A 20,655-nucleotide genomic window follows, 5' to 3' on the forward strand; every position below is an offset into this window, starting at 1 on the left:
GGAGTCGGGGAGTCGGAGTTGGAAGTACAGAAAACTCCGGAGTCGGAGTCGGAACATTTATCTACCGACTCCACAGCCCTGCTCTAAGGCTAGCCAAAGTCTCAAGATTGCCCTTGGCAATCTTTCCACCACATACATGTAAATCCAACAGGTTCCCCCATTATGAACAGCCATGGTTTACTCTGGAATGCTTTGGAGCTTTCAAGCTGTAGATTTTATGCTGTGTTCAATTATACTAAAAGAATATATCAATATAAAGAAATAATTGAACATAGCACAAAATCTGCAGCATGTATGCTATGTATGAACATACACTTAGGGTGTATTCTTCTGGAGCGCATCAGCAGCAAATTTGACGCTGCAAATGCGCTGCTGGCACACACAGAGTTATGGCAGGGCAAGCTCTCTACTGCTGCCGCCGTAGCTCTGCATGTACGCTCCTGACTGCCGACATACACAGAGCTACGGCGGCAGCAGGGAGATTGCTCTGCTCCGCATCCGCGGCGTCAAATATGCTGCAAATGCGCTCCCGTATGAATACATCCTTAAAGTGAGCCACAGGGGCAGCTTCCTACTAGGCTTGGTTTACAGGTCCTATTTGTGTATAGGGCAGTGTTTCCCTGCCAGGGTGTAAACCCAAAAGTCGCAGAAAATAGCCTGAGGTGCAGCGCTGCACCATATCTACACGTAAAAAGCTCTAAAGGCAATGATAAATGCCCCCCCCCATGGTCTCCAGTTTTTTGTCTAGGTGAATGTGTTTCTTTGGATAGCAGTGGCTACAGCTCAATATTTAAGACTGGAAAATATTGCTTTAAAAAGTGTTTGTAGATTTAGGCTAAGTTTACACTTGTTTTTTTGCACTGCATTTTTTGTGTGAAAAAAAAACGCCAGAAAAAACACCAGTGCAATCTCTTGCGTCTGACGTTTTTTTTCTGGCGTTTTTGCATTTGAGTGGAAATTGCTTTTTTGGGCCCTTTGGAATTTTTTAAAAAATTTGTTGGGTACAAAAATAAAAGAATGCAGTAGTGATGGAAACAAGTTTATTTAACGAAGTTCCTTTTTTTTTATGACATTTTTATAATTAATATAATTAATATAAACAGGGATCAATTTATGTGGGCGGGCAGGGCACTAAAAATGTAGCCGACAATAATAAAAATGTAGTGTGTGTGTTTTTCACTTTTTTTTTTTTTTTTTATATTTTTCAGGTAGTACTACTACTCCCAGCATGGAACACACTGTTCCATGATGGGAGTAGTAGTTCATGTACTAATAGACAGATCACCCCAGGTGTCATTCCTGACACCCAATGCAATCTTCCATAATATAGCAGAAATGCGGAGCGGCTCTATACAGCGCTCGCATCTCTGCACTATAATTCGGCCGGCCAGTGATGTGAATAGAAAATCACCTCACTCATTCCAATTTTCTGCCCAGAGTGGGCATTGGCCGGATGGAGGCAGCCAATCACCGCTCTCAGAGGGAAATATGAATGGTGAGTGGCCGGCCGGAGGACAGAGCAGAGATGCGAGCGCAGGAGAAAGCTGCTCCGCATCTCAGGGATTAAGGATGATTGCAGCGGGTGTCAGGAGTGACACCCGCTGTGATCTGTCCTTAACTGCAGGAACTACTGCTCCCAGCATGGAGCAGAGTGTTCTCCATGTTGGGAGTAGTAGTACCTGCAGTTAAGGACAGATCACAGCGGGTTTCACTCCTGAAACCTGTTGCGATCCTCCTGTATAATGTATAGATGCGGCCGGCCGCTCTTCTATGGTCCCCTGCAATGACGCATATATACACCTATTCATATTTCCCACCATCTGGCCAATCACAGCTCTCTGTGGGAAATATGAATAGGTGTATATATACAGCAGTGCAAGGGACCATAGAAGAGTAGCCAGCCGCATCTATACATTATGCAGGAGGATCGCAACGGGTGTCAAAATTGACACCCGGGGCGATCTATCAATTAGTACAGGTACTACTACTCTCTTCATGGAACAGTGTGTTCTATGCTGGGAGTAGTAGTAGTACCTAAAAAATGTAAAATAATAAATAAAAAAAAGTGAAAAACACACACACTACATTTTTATTATTGTCGCCTACATTTTTAGGTCCCTGCCCGCCCACATAAATTTGTTCTGTTTTAAAAATGAATAAAAATGGTACCCTATGAAATTTTATTAAAAAAGGCATCTCCATCACTGCTATGGTCAAAAAAGAATAAAAACCGCTGGCAAAAACACCAAAGTTAAAACCCACATGTCATTTTTCTTGTTTTTTTTTTCCCCCATACACTTCTATGGGGAAAAAACGCCACGATTTGTGGAAAAAAATGCCATAGGCTCAACATATTGAGCCATATGCTCACCAAGGAGCTGAAAAACAGCAAAAGAATAAAAATAAAAAAAAACCGCCAAACTGAAAAAATGCAAAGAGGAAAAATAATTTCTCGGTCGCTCTTCATTGGGGGACACCTAACTGATGGGTATATGCTCTGGCCACTAGGAGGCACTGACACTAGGAAAAAGAAAAGTCGGCTCCTCCCTGGCAGGATATACCCGCCCACCTGCAGTGAAGCAACCAGTTTTATCTAGTGTCACTTAGGAGGTAGACACACAAGTCTGGAGCTCTCCAGACCTGGTCTTTTTCTCTTTGTTATTTTTCTAGATTTAGACTAAAAGTTTAGGTTTTCTCTCCTTTTTTATTTTTTCTAGCGTGGGGCGACAGGAGCATGGCGCTACCTGATCCCCCACATGCGAGCTAGGGGCACGGCGCATTGGATGAGAATGACCCGTTAACCCCTCCTCGCCAACAACCAGCGCCTGGCGGTGTACCTTGGGTCCGGTCCCCCATTCGCCCCTGTTCGCCATGTCGGCAAAAGGCAGGAGGCACTAGCTGGTCGAAGACTTCGAGGGTGAGTATGTGGCGGTTGAGGTGAGTATATCCCCCCCCCTCGACGAACAAGCATCCGAACCCCCCCCCCCCCCCTGCCCCGGGTTTGTTCTGGTGTACTGGGGTGGGTTGTGGGTCCGGGCAGCGAGGGGTTAAGCCTCTCTCCCTTCACGCAGCCTCGGCTGCATCTATCTGGTGGGGGGCATCTGTCAATCCCCCTCCTTCTTCCTAGGGGACTCTGCCCTTTATGGGGGGTCTCATATGGGTCCCTCAGGTCCCCTGGGGGGGGCTGTGTGTTTTACATGCTTGGTCCTGTGGAGGGCAGCCGCCGACATTTGCGGCGGCTCCCTCCACAGGAGTTCGGCCGGCTCACCTCCGAACAGCCTGGCTGTTCCTTCTCGCCGGCTATTTTTTGTACAGTCGCCGACCGCACTATGCCAGCGCAAGTGCGGCCGGCACTGTGGGATTCCGGGGTCCATGGTGGCGCATGGCCGCCTCTCTAACACTATGGCGGGTAGCTCCACCCTTCGTCTCTCCCGTTCAGCCTGCGAAGCTGGGAGATTGGAGTTCCTCCCCTCCTTCCCCCGTTCTGGGGGCGGCGCGGGCAACAGTATGGCTCCCGCAGCAGGAGCTTGCGCTCAGGTCCCCCATTAACCCCCTCCGGAGCGACGACTTGGCAGGCACTTATAGTGCTCTGCTCCGTCGCTCATCCGGAGTTTCGGGGTGCCTTGTTCGGACCAGGGGCTGGGCGTGACGTCACGCCAGGCGGCCACGAACACGGAAGCCCGCACACAGCGTTCGGAGTAATGAACTTCTGGACGCTGTGAGCGGAGCTCCGGAAATTAGGGTAGCGCACAACCCCTTTAAGTTTAATGCCTGCAAGCCTGGGTTCCTAGAGTCACTCATCTATCCGCTGGAGTACCTGCGGCTGGCCTTCCGGTACCTCTCTACTGTGCGAGGTGTCCGATGAAATAACTAGTTTTCTGCTCTGGACCCATACCTGTAGGCCGGACAGTGGTCTGCACTAGTGTTGAGGGGCATAGGCCATATTCGAATTCACGAATATTCGCGAATATATGGACGAATATTCGTCATATATTCGCGAATATTCGCATATTCGTTATATTCTCATTTTATTTTCGCATATGCGAATATTCGCGTATGCGAAAATTATCATATGTGAATATTAGCATATACAAAATTAGCATACGTAAACATTCGCATATGCGAAAATTAGCATGTGATAATTTTTGCATATGCGAATTTTCGCACGCCAGTCTCACACAGTAGTATTACAGCCTTCTTTACACCATACTAGCTGGAAGCAGAGAGGGGTGATCACTGTGATGTGTACTGTGAAGAAAAAATAAAAATGAATATTCGTAATTACGAATATATAGCGCTATATTCGCGAAATTCGCGAATTCGCGAATATGCGATATTCGCGAATAATATTCGAATTGCGAATATTCGCGAGCAACACTAGTCTGCACGGTTTCCTCTGCCGCCTGCCACATGTCACAGGGCTGATGTTTCTGTTGCTGCGGTTCCGATACCCCACTACGGGGTGAGGTAAACGGCGAACTGCCTGATGTATCTTCAGGACCCATACCAGTTAGCCAGACAAGGGTCTGCATGGTTTCCTCTGCCGTTTGTCACGCGGCTCATGTATCTGTTGCTGCAGTTCCGATACCCCACTGCTGGGTGCGGTATATGGAGAACTGACCCGATGTGTCTTCAGGACCCATACCAGTAAGCCAGACAGTTTTCTGCATGGTTTCCTCTGCCGTTTCTCACATGTCTCACGGCTGAGGTGTTTGTGGCTGCAGTTCCGATACCCCACTGCTGGGTGCGATATATGGAGAACTGAACCGATGTGTCTTAAGGACCCTGAGGCTCGTTACGAAGTCTTCTATGGACCCATTCCAGTAAGCCAGACGGTATGGTTTTCCGACATCGCTGGTCACATGATTCACGGCTGATGCATCTGCATTCTGGAGTTCCGGTTCCTCACTACTGAGCGAGGTACCGATGGTATGAATGATTGTCTTTTGTGGATCCATGGCAGCAGGCCGAACAGTGGTCTGCATAGTTGACTACTTCGCCTGTCATACATCAAACGGCCGATGTGTCTGCGGCTGGTGTTCCAGTCCCTCTCTACTGAGTAAGGTACCGATGGGATGAATAGTTATCTTCGGTGAATCCCTGCCAGTAAGCCTGACAGTGGTCTGCATAGTTGCATACGCCGCCTGTCATACATCAGATGGCTGATGTATCTGCGCTTGGAGTTCTGGTCCTTCCCTACTCAGCAAAGTGCCGATGCTAGCATAGTGGTTTTCTGTGGATCCACGCCTGTCAAACTTCAAATGGCTTCTATATCTGCAGCTTGAGTTCCGGTACCGCATTGCTGGTAAAGTGCCAATGGGATGCATCGTTGTCTTAGACCCATACCAGTAAGCCAGACATTCGTCTGCTTGGTTGTCTACGCCACCTGTCCTACATCATCCAGCTGTTGTCACTGCTTCTGCAGTTTTGGTACCTCACTATTGTGTGTGACGTCTGACGGAGTGTTCCATTATCTTCTATGGTCTATACCAGTGAGCTGGCAGGTAGTCTGTATGGTTGCCTGCACCGCCTGCCATACATCACATGACTGATGAATCTGAGGCTGGGTTCTGGTAGCTCACTACTGAGCGAGGTGCCAATGCAATGATTCATCTTCCATGGCCTATACCTGTCTACCAGGTAGTGGTCTGCAAGGTTTCCTGCGCCACTTGTTACGCATCACATCACCGGTGTATCTGCACTTCCAAACCCTCACTATGTGTGAGGTTTCCGCTGGGATGACTCGCTGTCCCCTAGGGACTCATTCCGGTAAACCAGTCGTTTTTTTACGACTAGTGTTCCAGTACCCCACTGTTGTGCGTGGCATACGTGGAACCGACCCAGCGTGTCCCACGGACACTATATGGGATGTCAGGAATGCATTCCTCGGTCCCTCTGCTTCCCTCTGTCTCTCTCCTGGGGGTGGGGTTTCTTGGCCTCTCCGCCCTTCCACCTTTGTCGCAGGTGCTCAGTTATCTCTGGTCTGGCTGTTTCCCTTTTCCCTAACACCTAGGAGGTTTCCTTGCTCAGCCAGACTGCTGCTTTGGGTCATCTACCATGCATTGTCGCCCCGTGGACGGTAGTTTTCCACTGCCATGATAATTTTCATGGGAGTCTCTCCGAGTTGTCCCATGTGCCTTATACACTGCACCACATGCTGGTTTACAGGGTTGCCTGCTTGGCAGGTTCCTCTCTGCTACTCTGTCCACAGGCTGGTATCTCTCTCCACTGGGCGTCTTCGTGTGCGGGACCAGACGTGGCCACGGTCCCTTTGCCCTATGGCCGGACTGTGTCTGCTTGGTGTTCCAATCCACCTAGTCACTTCCCACATTCGGCTGCCACTACAGCTGTAGTCTGGTATCTCTCTCCCAGGTACAGTCCCGCAGTGTGTGTGCTTGTGGGTTCTTCGGTCCCTTTATTCCTGTAGGTCACACTGTGTCAGACTTTATCCTGCTCCACATTCATTCTTCCTTGTGGGTACTGGGGCCTTTTACAGCAACAGCACCATCGCTTTGTTCTCCTTTTCTTATGTTGCACTCTTGGTCTGCTGCGAGCCTAACTCCTTTCCTGCTGGTCCTTTGGATGTTTGCGTTTTCACAGTGTCTGCAGTCTTGGTACGCCACGGTTGTCATGGGGTCCTCATGTCTGTGTTCCTACATATGCTAGGACTGCTTCGTGGGTGTAGAGCCACCTTCTTTGCTGCGCCCAGGGGCTTCCGGTGATTTTGTCTCTGCAGTGCCGGGGCGGTTGAGCTCCTCTGTTCTAACATGGGGCATGCTGGGGACCCTCCCTCTACTTCCGGGTGTTCTTTTCAAGGGTCCCTGTCCTTGGTGACTCAGGTGCCTCCTCGTCACTATCTGGATTAACCCTCAACAGGTCTTGTATTTTTTGCCCAGCTTCGGAGTGCGGGGCTCCAATCCCTCTTGGATCGCACGGTGGCTCCTCCAGGCGGCGAGGGTTGCCGCTGGAGCCTGGGGGCTTCGTCCACCCAGTATTGCATTTCCCTGATCCTTCGGCGCCTAGCGTGCTCGACATCCCCCTTTTCTCTTGGGGTGCGGGGATCAGGGTGCTTGTCCTGGGTCTGTACTTGAGTTGTCGTCTCGACCACCCTTATTTTTTCCCTCCTGGAGGGACTATTTGTTTTTTTCTAAGATGCATTCAACAGTGGATTTTACAGTCTAGGCTTGTGTGCTTTCTGTCCACTGTCACAGCCTGGTGCTCTCCCTGGAAGGGGTATGTCCTTCTTACCCTTTTGTCTGTGTCAGCCGTACTGCATCGACTCTTCAGTCTTCCGGAGTATTCCTTCCTATACCTAGTCCCTGGGAGTCCAAGCTGGGCTCTCATTGGTTCTCCCTCCATTCCCGTTCAGATGGGATGTTTCTTGAGGCTGCTCAGGTCTACTCGGACCACTCTGATCTATCACTTTTGGTCCCTTTGCTTTGGTCTCGGTCCTGCAATGCTGCAGTGTGCCTTCTTTTCAGGCGTCTCTCCGATTCCTTGAGCCTTGGTGATGGTTCAGTTCTTGGACATTTGTAGCGGCCGGCCCCCGACTCCTCAGCGATCCATTGGTCGGGGTGGTTTTTCTGTTCTGCTCTCCTTCCTTTCTTTCTGGAAGTTTTTTTTGCAGGAGAGTCTTTTCACGGGCACCTGGTTCCCTTCTTCTTTTGGTTTCGTATCTCTCTATATATCCCAGGTGCCTTGGGTCTCTAGAGTGGATGGACTTTTCCTTTGGTGTCCTGGTTCTTCTCCTTGGACGGGAGATCTCACAGGAACTCATTGTTCTGGACCTAGTATGTCTCCGACCTGGGGACTCGTTCACAGATCTTGCGGGCATGCGAGTTCAGTCTTGGAACTGTCTCTCTTTCGCCGGTGGTTGTTTTTTCCCACCCTAGGGGACTGCTTTGGTACGTCCCATCAGTTAGGTGTCCCCCAATGAAGAGCGACCGAGAAAAGGAGATTTTTTTGTACTCACCGTAAAATCTCTTTCTCGTAGCCTTCATTAGGGGACACCGCACCCACCCATTTCTTCTTTTTCCGGTTCTTGGGTTGTTTCCGGGATTCCTTTCTAGGGTCCTTCGGACGTATTTCCTCGCGGGCTTCTCCTACTGCTTTGTGACAAAACTGGTTGCTTCACTGCAGGTGGGTGGGTATATCCTGCCAGGGAGGAGCCGACTTTTCTTTTTCCTAATGTCAGCGCCTCCTAGTGGAAAGAGCATATACCCATCAGTTAGGTGTCCCCCAATGAAGGCTACGAGAAAGAGATTTTACTGTGAGTACAAAAAAATCTCCTTTTTGCGATTTCTCATTGATTTACAGCTAACATCTGGCCACAGCATTTTTTGGGCCAAAAAAAGCCATGTGGCAGAATTGGCATTTTTCTTGGCGTTTTTCCAAGGAAAATAAATAAAAATAAGTGGAAACTTAGCCTTAGGCTGGGTTCACACATTGTACAAAAACAAAAAACGTCTATAAAATAATGCGTTCCTCTGCATACAGAAGTGTAGAAGTCTATTCTTTTCTATACACTAATAAAATTGTATGCCTATTTATATCAGTGTATGCTAAGAGGTCACTCCAACATTGACAGGTGTGAACAGAAGAATGAAGAGGTGACAAGTTTCATAGCAGCTTTTCTATGTGTTCTCATGTATTTAGTCATTTTCTTGTCTTTTTTTCCTCTTTTCGCTCAGGTCGTTCAGTCACTTTTGAGTAACCAAGCTCAGTTGAACATTGCGGACAATCATGGACGCACCGCGCTACACAAAGCTGCGGCAGCCGGGCATCTCAATGTTGTACAGTTACTTGTCCAGAACGGGGCCTCATTGAATATAAAGGACAGCCTGTGCCTAACACCAATGCAGAGAGCAGCCATGATGGGACACAGTCAAGTCTCTACATATCTGCACGGAGCTCTACCCACAGTTCACAATGTACTTTAACCCTGTAATACTGTTTACTGTAAAAAAAAAAAAAAAATTATAGAATGCATATGTGGTGAGGGTGTGATGAGGGCAGATGGAATTACCATAGGGGCAGATGGCATTAACCCCTTTTATTTGTGACACCAGGGCATGGTTTATCCTCTACACCACCCGAAGGTATACCGCTGGATCCTGGGCTAGGCACGAGGGCAAATAATGACTCAGACGCCAAGTTACGGAACAACGGCAGCTTTATTGAGTCAGACAGGTTTAACAGTCTATACAGCTTGGCTGGGCCCTAGGAGGTGACCAGTGACTTCAGAGACCACAGGGCTTGCTGGGAATTATAGTGGACTTAGACAATTTGATGCAGGGCCACGCTGATTTGAGACAGATTGACTTGGACTGACTTGACTGAGACTGACTATGACAGACTTCACCCCGTTTGTAGCTTACCAAGTTTTGACTTGGACCTGGGGGGTAGTGGACTTGTGGATCCGTGACTGCATGGTAGACTTTAGGCCTCTTTAGGACACCAGACACTCTCTCCAGACATGACCTCACTGCAACTCAGCTAAGCAGGAAAAAAGAGTGAGCTAGCTCCACCCAAGCGTTATATGGGGGAGACTCTGCAGGGGTCCCATAGGTCAACCTGTAGGTCACATGGTCACTGGCTCCTTCCTTGGTTACAATCACATGACAACAGTACTTAAAGGCATAGAACAATTATGTACATTGCATTGCATAACACATACATTATTTAACTATCCTGGGTACACAGGTGAAGGGGAAGCCTAGGGGTCACGGAATGGAGTCTGCCTGACAGGGCAGATATGGTACAGGAGTGCAACTCCTGTACTGGGCCACCACACATATATAACAGAAGAATATGAAACACATCATATTATTTATCTTACATGTGTTGTTATCCAGAGCTGAATTCACAATTTGCAGGCTTCAGAGCTTAAATCTCCCAGCATTCTCTGCTTGTTAGGTATCTGCTTTCAGTTTGCTCTAGTTATTTTAAAGGGGTACTCCACCCCTAGACATCTTATCCCCTATCCAAAGGATCAGCTGCGGCACCCCAGAACCTCGCTCCGTGCCGGATGACTGGCGAAGTCTTTGGGAGGGGGCATGACAGCCATCACTCCCCCTCCCATAGACTTGCATTGAGGGGGTGCGGCCGTGACGTCAAGAGCCTCTGGCGTGGCACCTGATGCTCTAAACAAATGCCGAGGGCAGTAGGGAGATTGCGGGACCCCCGCGATCAGACATCTTATCCCCTATCATTTGGATAGGGGATAAGATGTCTAGGGGCGGAGTACCCCTTTATATTGGGGAAGTGTCGTCTCTATACCAGGCAATGTATAGTATTCTGCTGTAGAAAAAGCAGCAGTATAACTGCAGTATAGAAATTGTCAGATAATCTGTCTGTTGTTATATGTTTACATTGCAGAATTTCCATGCTTCCTCTCAGATTCCGTTCTGCCAAGCTGCTAACGGATTTTATGTAGTTTTTCAGAATATGTGCAGAATTTGTGCTACATTTATGTGGAATTTCTTGTGCTACACGCATAGATTCCAGATGGAAATCAGAGTCCCATTGACTTCAATAGGACTCTAGCATGGAATTCCGCAAAAAGAATTGACAAGCTCATTCTCAAAATTTCTGAACTGAATGTTTCCACCAGATTCTACCACAAAATGTTGCTGTGTGAACATAGACTAAGGATCTATACACACTACGGAAATTCTTCTAAATTCTGAGTGGTATTCCTCTTGCTGCAGGATCTCATTGATCTCAGTGGGATTCTGCTGCATTGACGGAAAACACTAGATAGACGAAAAGTACGAAAAAGGCCTTGCAAACTATGTCAGGGGAAAGTCTTATTCTATGTCAAAAAACGTACTAACTTTTTATTTGCTTATCGAAATTCTAATCATTTTACCACAAATCATCCTCCAGTAAAATAATTAGATCTTCTTAGACCAAATCTCAGTAAAACCTGATGCCAAAACATCGAATGGACAGATCCGCCAATACAAGAATGCGTCAGTTTGATCTAGATGTGTGATGTCATAATGTCCATATGGAGGAACTGTGTGATGTCATCATGTCCATATGGGGGAACTGCGTGATGTCATCATGTCCATATGGGGGAACTGCGTGATGTCATCATGTCCATATGGGGGAACTGTGTGATGTCATCATGTCCATATGGGGGAACTGTGTGATGTCATCATGTCCTTATGGAGGAACTGTGTGATGTCATCATGTCTATATGGAGGAACTGTGTGATGTCGTCATGTCCATATGGAGGAACTGTGTGATGTCGTCATGTCCATATGGAGGAACTGTGTGATGTCGTCATGTCCATATGGAGGAACTGTGTGATGTCGTCATGTCCATATGGAGGAACTGTGTGATGTCATCATGTCCATATGGAGGAACTGTGTGATGTCATCATGTCCATATGGAGGAACTGTGTGATGATCATGTCCATATGGAGGAACTGTGTGATGTCATCATGTCCATATGGAGGAACTGTGTGATGTCATCATGTCCATATGGAGGAGCTGCGTGGTTGTATTTTCATATAGACTGTTTCTTCTTTGTTTTTTGTTTTTTTTATAAGTACAGTGACCCCCTGACCTATGATGGCCCCGACATACGATAATTTCAACATGCGATGACCTCAGAGGCCATCGCATGTTGAAGGCAGCATCAACATACGATGCGTTTGTATGTCGGGGCCATCACATAAACGGCTATCCGGCAGCGCAGACTGCTTCAGCTGCCACCGAATAGCCGTTTACGGTGCCCCGTGTGGTCCAGTGATGATCACTGACCTGTCCTCGCCACGCGCACCGTCCCGTCATCCAATAGGAGCGCCGTGCGTAGTGACACGATGGCGGCGACAGAGAGCGAGGATCCTGGGGAAGCAGAGATGTCAGGAGCGTTGGGGACACCCCAGGGACGCGGCGACAGCGATGGAGGGCGACATCCAGGGCAGCGGTGACGAGCGGTGACAGTCCGGAGCGGCGGGGACAGGTGAGTATAATTTCCTATTCTTTCCATTGCACGGATCCTATTAATAGCTGCTTTTACAATAATGGGTCCAGCAGTAAGGACCAAAATAATAATGTGAACAAAACTCCCAAAGAAAATAGTGAAAAGACAAGTCTTGCACTAATAATAAGGCATGAAAGGGGAAAGACTAAAACTTAGCTTTTACTGATTATAGATAAAAAATCAAATAACAAAACCAAGTGTAACCAAGTGTGTAGACCAAAGTCTAAAATGGCCGACTATATTCAAAAGAAGGCTATAACAGTCCTTCCATGGATATAATTAGTGAACAATGGTTATCCGGGGGCTATAAATCCAGCCTCACCATTGATAACTCTAAAGAATAGTATCAAGAATTATACACCTCAACATAAGGATGCCCAGGGCATCCTTATGTTGAGGTGTATAATTCTTGATACTATTCTTTAGAGTTATCAATGGTGAGGCTGGATTTATAGCCCCCGGATAACCATTGTTCACTAATTATATCCATGGAAGGACTGTTATAGCCTTCTTTTGAATATAGTCGGCCATTTTAGACTTTGGTCTACACACTTGGTTACACTTGGTTTTGTTATTTGATTTTTTATCTATAATCAGTAAAAGCTAAGTTTTAGTCTCTCCCCTTTCTTGCCTTATTATTAGTGCAAGACTTGTCTTTTCATTGCACGGATCCCTCAACATACGATGGTTTCAACAAACGATGGTTCATTTGGAACGGATTACCATCGTATGCTGAGGGACCACTTTAGGGCAATGCATTTCACTCTATTTATTAATGTTGTGCACCATAAAATGCGCCAAAGGGCCAGTCCCCAATATGTATTGTCATGGTCCTCCATGAATATTATACAGCCATGTTCTAAATGTATTATTATAAACAACACAATATAGAATACAGCTGGCACTGCTGGGATACCTGCACACGCTCACTCCCTTTTTTACCCTCCAATCCATTGAGGGTACTTCACACTGCACAGTCTCTCAATGTAGCCTGCTACGTGGTGGTGCTTCAGCACAGATAGCAAGAGATCCAAAATGTATGAAGCAACATGAGAAAGAACATGCGGCAGCTCACCATGTAAGTAGCAAAACAGGCAGTTTTATTCTTCAATCGTTGGATACAGTGAACGCGCAGGCAACATACAAACATAAACAAGCTCGTATCCCACGATTGAAGAATAAAACTGCCTGTTTTGCTACTTACATGGTGAGCTGTCGCATGTTCTTTCTCATGTTGCATCGTATTATTATATACAACCTTTCCTATATTTTCATATCTCTATTATCTGAATGTTTTTTGTTTTTTTTGCAGTGATAATTAACTTACATTGTTGTTTACTACGATGACAACTAAAATCCATTATAACATAAAGTGACCACTTAGAATGCAGTCACGATGCCATTGTAATGCATCACATGTTTATTTGCATTTCCCTTGCCTTACCCATAACAATACCAGCATGTGGGTCTTTTGTCCATGTGGGGGAATAGTGTGTTCTCCACAGTTTCTGGGAAAAGTGAATGAATCATACTCTGAAAGGTTTTATAGTAACCATGTATATTCACCGGGAAGTCTAGTGACCTCTGCTGGCTCTTTCATTGCTGAATTACTGCTATAGATTTGGTGCATCCTCCACGTCAGATATATACAAGTGGAAATTCTGTAGCAAAAAAATGGGCTCAAATAACAAATAATAATAATTAAATAGATCTGAGAGATCACATTAGATAGAAACACCAGCTGTTGCAAAACTACAACTGTTTGAGTCATTGCGTTCTTCTTCAACCAGAAGCCCAGAGCGATACAATGGCCCCAGACTACTGCCTTGTGCGCTTCCCATGAGGTAGACAGAGAGATCACGTTACCAGCATTGGTGGCAAAATACTCATCAATGCACATCTGGTTCGAGTCCCTGGAAGGCTGAGATTTAAGGAGGGAGTCGTTGAGTAGCCAGTGGCAACACCGTATCGGGAAAGCTAGCGGGAAGGAGACAACATCCGGACCATGGTCCAACCAAGAGATCGGATCCATAGCTGCAGTGGAGAGCATATATACTGTAGGGATACTGCCAAAAAAAATAATCAATCCAAGTGTGGAAGCGTTGTGGGTGGAAATAGAAAGAAAAAGATTTGTCCGTCGTGTGATTAATGTGCCACAAGTCGTAGAGTGAAAAGTGTATTAATTGTTGGAAAGTTGTCGCAAGATGCAGCTGGGCCGAGGTTGGAGGGCCTGTAGTAAGGGATAAGGGTTCCATGGATGTAGAGAAAACCAAATTAAAGTCCCCACCCAGAACCCAGGCAGAGGGCAGATATTTCCCCAGTCTACAAAACAACCCTCCAAAAGAAAAGGGATTTAGGAGCTGTTAGTCGCATAGACATTACATAAGAGAAAGGACTTACCCTCTAGAGAACCCTGAATGAAGATATATCTACCTCCAGGGTCTAAAAGAGAGGATGAAATGTGGAGGGGACAAGTTTTAGAAACTAGAATAGCCACTCCCACCGTTTTTTCAATCAGAGGTGGCTGAAAACACCTGGGGATAAAGATGGGCAAGGAATCGAAAGCTTCCAGAATGGTCAAGGTGGATCTCTTGAAATGAAATGTGGTGGCCCAGTACAGGAGTTTCACACCTGTACCCTTGCTGTCCTGTCTGGCGGACTCTATTGCAGTGTCCCCTTAGTCACCCCTTAAGCTGTCTCCATCACACCCTCACCACAGAAACATCAGCCTTTAGGGATGTCAATTCTCTATAGGCCAAGCACCTTGGAGAATTAAGGCCCTTCACATTGAGAGAGATGCATCGTACCATGATGGAAAAAGAAAAGGGGTGGACAGATGCGCATGGAGAGACTTACTGTGGTGACCCACAGTGTATGGTGGGACCATGGGGTGTAGCGGTGTAGGTGGTGGGGCCAGATGGTATTAACCCCTGGGGCAAGATGTTGTTAACCCCTAGTGTTCGTGATGCCAGGATGTGGTTGTATGATGTAGGGTACCGCCAACAACCAACCCAGAAATGGCATATATTGAATGAGAGTCCAAAGCAGGTTTTGATGCAACTGGAATTTTACTGAAGAAGGCAGTATAACATTTCTTATAGCCAAATTCCACAGAGGTGACCGGGACACAGGGAACCTCTCAGGCTTGTTTGGACTTGTTGTGGTAATAATGATGCAGACCACTGTACTACTGTTATGTAGACATAGATGAGACTTACAGATTAGACGTGGCTGCAAACTTGTAGGCTTTGGCCTAGCTGTTCTGGACTTGTAAAGGACTTGTGCTTGCTTCTAAGAGAGCAGGAACTAAGAGAACTAGTGTGGAGGCTACAGCCCTTTATATATCAGGGGCTGGACTAAAGCCCATTGGTAGCTGGTTGCCTGTAGTTACCTGTGCCTCTGGAACTCTGGGTATCAGGTGATCACATGACCATGTAACATGACATTAGGAAGGTCCTATACAGTTTAAACATCCATATAACCTTTGCACATAGCTTATATTCACTGTACAATACCGATAATAAACATACATAATTAATGTACAATAGAAATCATAATAATGACCTAGTGGGATCCTGCAGTAAAGCCCTGTGGACTTGAGGGACTCTACCTGAGGGGACTTTAGGAACTGTACAGAACCAAATTCTGTACCGGGACACTGCATTACCAAGGCTGGAGAAAGCACAGGTCTCATCTGCGAGGTGTGGAAGAGAGTGAAAAAATCTTGGAGAAATCCAATCCTGAAACACCTACAGACAAGGGAAGTGGGGGGAAACACCAGGGTAGGAGGACACAAGGGGCGACACAACAGACAAGACAGGACACCAGAGAAAAAGAGATTAGAAAAAAAAAACATCAGCAAAACATAGAAGAACCAATGGCCCGTGGTCCAGAGACAGAGCAAATATCAGCAACAACGACTTGATAGTCGCCAATTAAACAAATAGCAGTGTAGACAATGTATGGAGTATGGGCCCAAGGGGGAAGAGTTGGAGCACCAAACAAAACAATAGGAAGCACAAGGCTCAACTCCAGCCCCATGTGGCCACCGCCCAAGTACATACATCGCTAATAACCAATACCTGACTATAACATATTAAGTAAGAGAAAAAACATGAAAACAAGGGGAGACCATAAACAAGGCCCGGCAATGACTATCAATACAGAAAACAGGGTGTAGCTGCAGCACAGTCAGCGAAGGGCACCCTCATGTAGGCAGGGACGGAGGTTCCCCACAGTCAGGAGTAGAGGATCGCTGGGACCTGGACCACCGCTTATGAGCAGGTTGCCACAAAGGGGGTAGCGGTGGAGGAGGAGGGGCCAGACCCCAGTCAATCATCGTAGGAACCGGTATATCCAGAGTGGAGCAGATGGAGGGGAGGACAGAGAAGGACCACAGGACAGCAGAACGCCCATCCCTATGGGCAGTGAGTGCAAACAGATATTTCCAATGATAGGAGGCTTGGTGATCCCTAAGTGTGGGCAGGAGGGGTCGTAGAAGGCCCCACTTCCTCAAAGTGATCCAGGATAAGTCCGGAAATAGCTGACATCCCTGGACGTACCAGAGGAATTTCTGGGGAGGAGTGCCCGGTGGGCTCAATCCAGTTAAATTTTTTGGAAGGACAGTTCACCAAGAATGAGATTAAAGATAGCCTCAAGAGTCACCTAAAGGTCCTCCGCATGCTTTGCCTCTGGAAGGCCACGGACCCTGATGTTGTTACGTCTGCCTGAGTTATTCAGGTCCTCAACGTGGCTGTGAAGATCATTGAGTCGCTCAGACTGCGAAACAACAGTGGACTGAAGCTGAGTAATGTAGGCCCTAGTGGAGTCGTGGTTCTCTTCCAAAACCTCCATTTTATTCGAGACATGTTGGAAAGTTGTGGTGGAGAGAGGAGATTTCAGCCCGGCAGATCTCCTTTACCTCAGAAATCATGGAGCGGAAGTCCTCTTAAAAGTATGTTCACACGTATGCATATTTGATGCTCAGGATTTGATGCACAGGATTTTCTGCTGCAGATTTCAATAAAAACTAAATGACTGAGCACAGCTTCAAATCTGCAGTAAAAAATCCTGCGCATCAAATCTGCGCAGGATCCTGGATGTGTGAACGTACCCTTAGTGGGCATTTGAGAGAAGAGCAGATTTCAGTTAGACGGTGCACTAGAAGGGCCAGGGCCCCAGAGGATTCCACGTCAGAGTTTGACATAGCTTCCCAGGAGGCCCCACCCATGTGCAGAGACAGAGGACCCCTTTAGAGAAAAGGAGTTCAGTTGAGGAGTATAAGTGGGAGCTCCAGCCCTCAAGTTATTTTTGTTTAGGCGGTTATTTTTGTTTAGATTGCAGAGTCACAATAAGAGAGGGTAGGGTGGCACAGTCCCCAGAAAAAGTAGGAGCAGGCCTTGGGAGCCCAGTAGGGAGTCAGGGGCTGGGGTAGAGACAGAGGGTGCAGGGAGAGAAGGAGGTGGACTACAAGCCCCAGGATGCCCCTTCAAGCCAGGGAGCAGCGGCACCTCTGTAATGATGAGGAGTGAAGTTGGTGGCTGATGCAGGGGAGATGGAGGTGCAGGCACGTTCTGCACACACATCAAGGAGGAGCAGGCTGCAGTGACATTATTTCAACGGAAATCCGGTCAGGCTGCATTGTTGATGGATCTCGGCAGTGCCTGCTGCAGATGCATATTCTATAGTAACCTAATAGGAAGTCGTGTTGTCCTCTCATTGTCAGTGTAAAGTTGTCTCTGTTGGATCTTGTATGGTGTCCCGGTACAGGACCTTGTCCTGTCCCTGTCTAAAGTCCCCTCAGCTAGAGTCCCTCCATTCCACAGGGCTCTCCTGTAGGGCTTGCCCCTTGGTCACCTCATAGAAATGTATAGGACCTACCCGGGTCACGTGATCTATTATAATGGTTGTGTAGATATTTAGGACCTTCCGGGGTCATGTGATGATGTCATGTGGTGTACCCAGAGTTCTCTGGGTTCAGGACTTACAGGCTTGGCAACCAATGGGATTAGTCCAGCCCGCTTAGTATATAAGGGGCTGTAGCCACTAAATTCTCTCTCTTCCTGCTGGACTATGAAGCAAGCGCAATCAACCTATCTTCATTCAATTCATCTAGTCCAAAGCCTAAATAACCAGCAGCCCCTAAAACCATGAGTTACAAAGCTCATCACTACAAATCCTGTGTGTCTACTATTCCACTCAAAACATATAATTAGTAGCACAGTGGCCTGCTTAAAGCTAAAAGCTACAAGTCCCAGCAAAGCCTGTGAGGAACCTGCATCCCGGTTACCTCAAGAGAAACTGTACAATTGTAAAGACTGTTTGCATAAAAGTTCAAGTAAAAGTTTCCAGGTATCTCATAAAATCTGCTGTGGACATTCCGTTTATTATCCCTGCCGTTTGTGGGCTGGTTGGCGGCAGGACCTCCAATACTAAGCAAACCGCACCCTGGCATCATGACAAGTAAGGGTTAATACCACCAGACCCTGTAATATCATTGCAACACCCCAGACACCACACTTGTCTCTGGGCTCGAGCCCCATCCCCTGAGTGATGTGACTATGTCTTACCAGCCCATACAACCTACATCTCACTGTCATATATACATATAGCACGTGAAATAAGTATTGAACACATAACTGAAATTTTGCCCAGATGTTTTTACCAACCCAAGTATTCAATGCATACAAAGAAATCAAAACATATAAACTCATAAATAATGTATAACAATGTGAAATGACACAGGGAAAAAGTATTAAACAACTTGAAGAAAGGGAGGTGCAAAAAGGCATGGAAAGTCAAGACAACAGCTGAAATTTATCAGTAAGTAAAAAGCAATCCAGCTCATTGTCAGTGTACATTGATATTGCAAATATCAGCTGGTTCTGTCCAAACTGGTCTCATTGCCAAGATGTCACACAAGACAAATCTTATGATGGGTAAAAGCAAAGAGTTGTCTCAAGACCTTGGAAACCTAATTGTTGGAAAACATAACAATGGAGCTGGTAACAGGCACATTTCAAGCTTCTGAATGCTCCACTGGGGCAACAAATTTCACCATAGATTTGCCTTGACCAGGTGATCCTCAAAAGAATAATCATAAGAGCTGTCCAAGAGTCAAGGACACTTGTGTAGAGCTTAAATTGACCTGGAATTAGAAGGTACTGTTGTCTCAAAGAAAACAGTATTTAGAAAAAAAGTGACATATTCAATACATAATTCACCTGCGGAATATATTTTTATTGGGACATTTAGAGAGAATAAGATGTGATTACAACATGCTGCCTTGTGCTGAACAATATCACAGGAAGAGAAGCAGACAGGCAATGAATAGCATGTGCTACAATCTCAATGACTGTGAAAGTCTACTGTGAAATAAGATGTTCTGCTCTGGGCATGAAACTAGCAGGAGTGCTGTATGAGGGGAGAAGTAAGAGTGGGAGGTATGTGATGAGTTCAGGGAAAGCAATGCATTCTGGGAATTGTAGTACGAGCAACTGCTTATTGGGTTACTCCAGTGGAAAACATTTTTTTTTTTTATTCAACTGGTGCCAGAAAGTTAAACAGATTTGTAAATTAAAATAATAGAGTTCCCAGGCCTCAAATACCTCAGACAAAGAGGTTGTACAATGGGTGTTTGGAAAGATTCATAAATGTTATTATAAATAACTTTTACACATACAATTTCTCACAGGGCCTGTGTGATATAACATAAAATAACATAAAAATATACTTGATAATAAATGGACAATCTATAAAAAGGGAAACCTGCAAGATACAAAAAAAATGTAATGTGTGTATGGAAAGACACTTCTGAATATTATATATATATATGTATATATATATATATATATATATATACATACATATACAGTGGTCCCTCAACATACGATAGTAATTCTTCCAAACGACCCATCGTTTGTCGAATCCATCGTATGTTGAGGGATCCGTGCAATGTAAAGTATAGGAAGCTGTACTCACCTGTCCCCGCCGCTCCGGACCAGGTCCTCACCGCTCCCGCTGCTGTCCCAGAGGCTCCCGATGCTGTCCCGCTGCTCCTGTGTCTTCTTCGCGATCCTCCGGTGTCTTGCACATCTTCTGCAGGGTCCGGGCCTCGCTTTCTGGTGACGTTATTACGCTGCTGAGCCGGCGCGGCGTGCGTAGTGACGTAATAACGACACCGGAAAGCGAGGCCCGGACCCTGGAGAAGATGCGGAAGACGCTGGAGGATCGCGAAGTGGACCCGGAGTAGCGGGAATAGGTAAGCGAACCTGCCAGGGATGCTTAAACTGTTATCCGACAGCAGCTTAAGCATTTTGCGCTGCCGGATAGCAGTTAATGCGATGGCCCCGACATATAAAAGCATCGTATGTCGATGCTGACATTGACATGCAATGGCCTCTGAGATGCCATTGTATGTCGATTTTATCATATGTTGGGGCCATCGCATGTGGGGGAGTTACTGTATAAATAAATATATATATATATATATATATATATATATATATATATGTAGTAAATTTGAGTAGCAGTATTAGTCCAGTGATGCAGATGCAAATCATAAAATGTTGCAGTATCTTGTAATACCTTTTTTTATTGGACCAACAGCATTTTGTATAGACAAGCTTTCGGGATTCCTCCCTTTATCAAGTCCAAAGCAAA

General features: G+C 46.3%; 1 protein-coding gene across 2 annotated transcripts in view; it reads left to right on the plus strand.

Annotated features, from left to right (window-relative positions):
* ANKRD65 (ankyrin repeat domain 65) overlaps nt 1–8,953 on the plus strand; it is a 104,447-nt gene extending 95,494 nt beyond the window's left edge. For both annotated transcript variants that reach the window (XM_056542533.1, XM_056542532.1), the window contains one exon: nt 8,691–8,953. In XM_056542533.1, coding sequence (XP_056398508.1) covers nt 8,691–8,939 — 249 coding nt within the window. In that variant the 3' untranslated portion in view covers nt 8,940–8,953. The remainder of the gene's footprint in view (nt 1–8,690) is intronic.
* Nucleotides 8,954–20,655: the final 11,702 nt, after the last annotated feature.

This window comes from Hyla sarda, chromosome 10 (assembly GCF_029499605.1).
Source record: "Hyla sarda isolate aHylSar1 chromosome 10, aHylSar1.hap1, whole genome shotgun sequence".
Lineage (NCBI taxonomy): Eukaryota > Metazoa > Chordata > Amphibia > Anura > Hylidae > Hyla > Hyla sarda.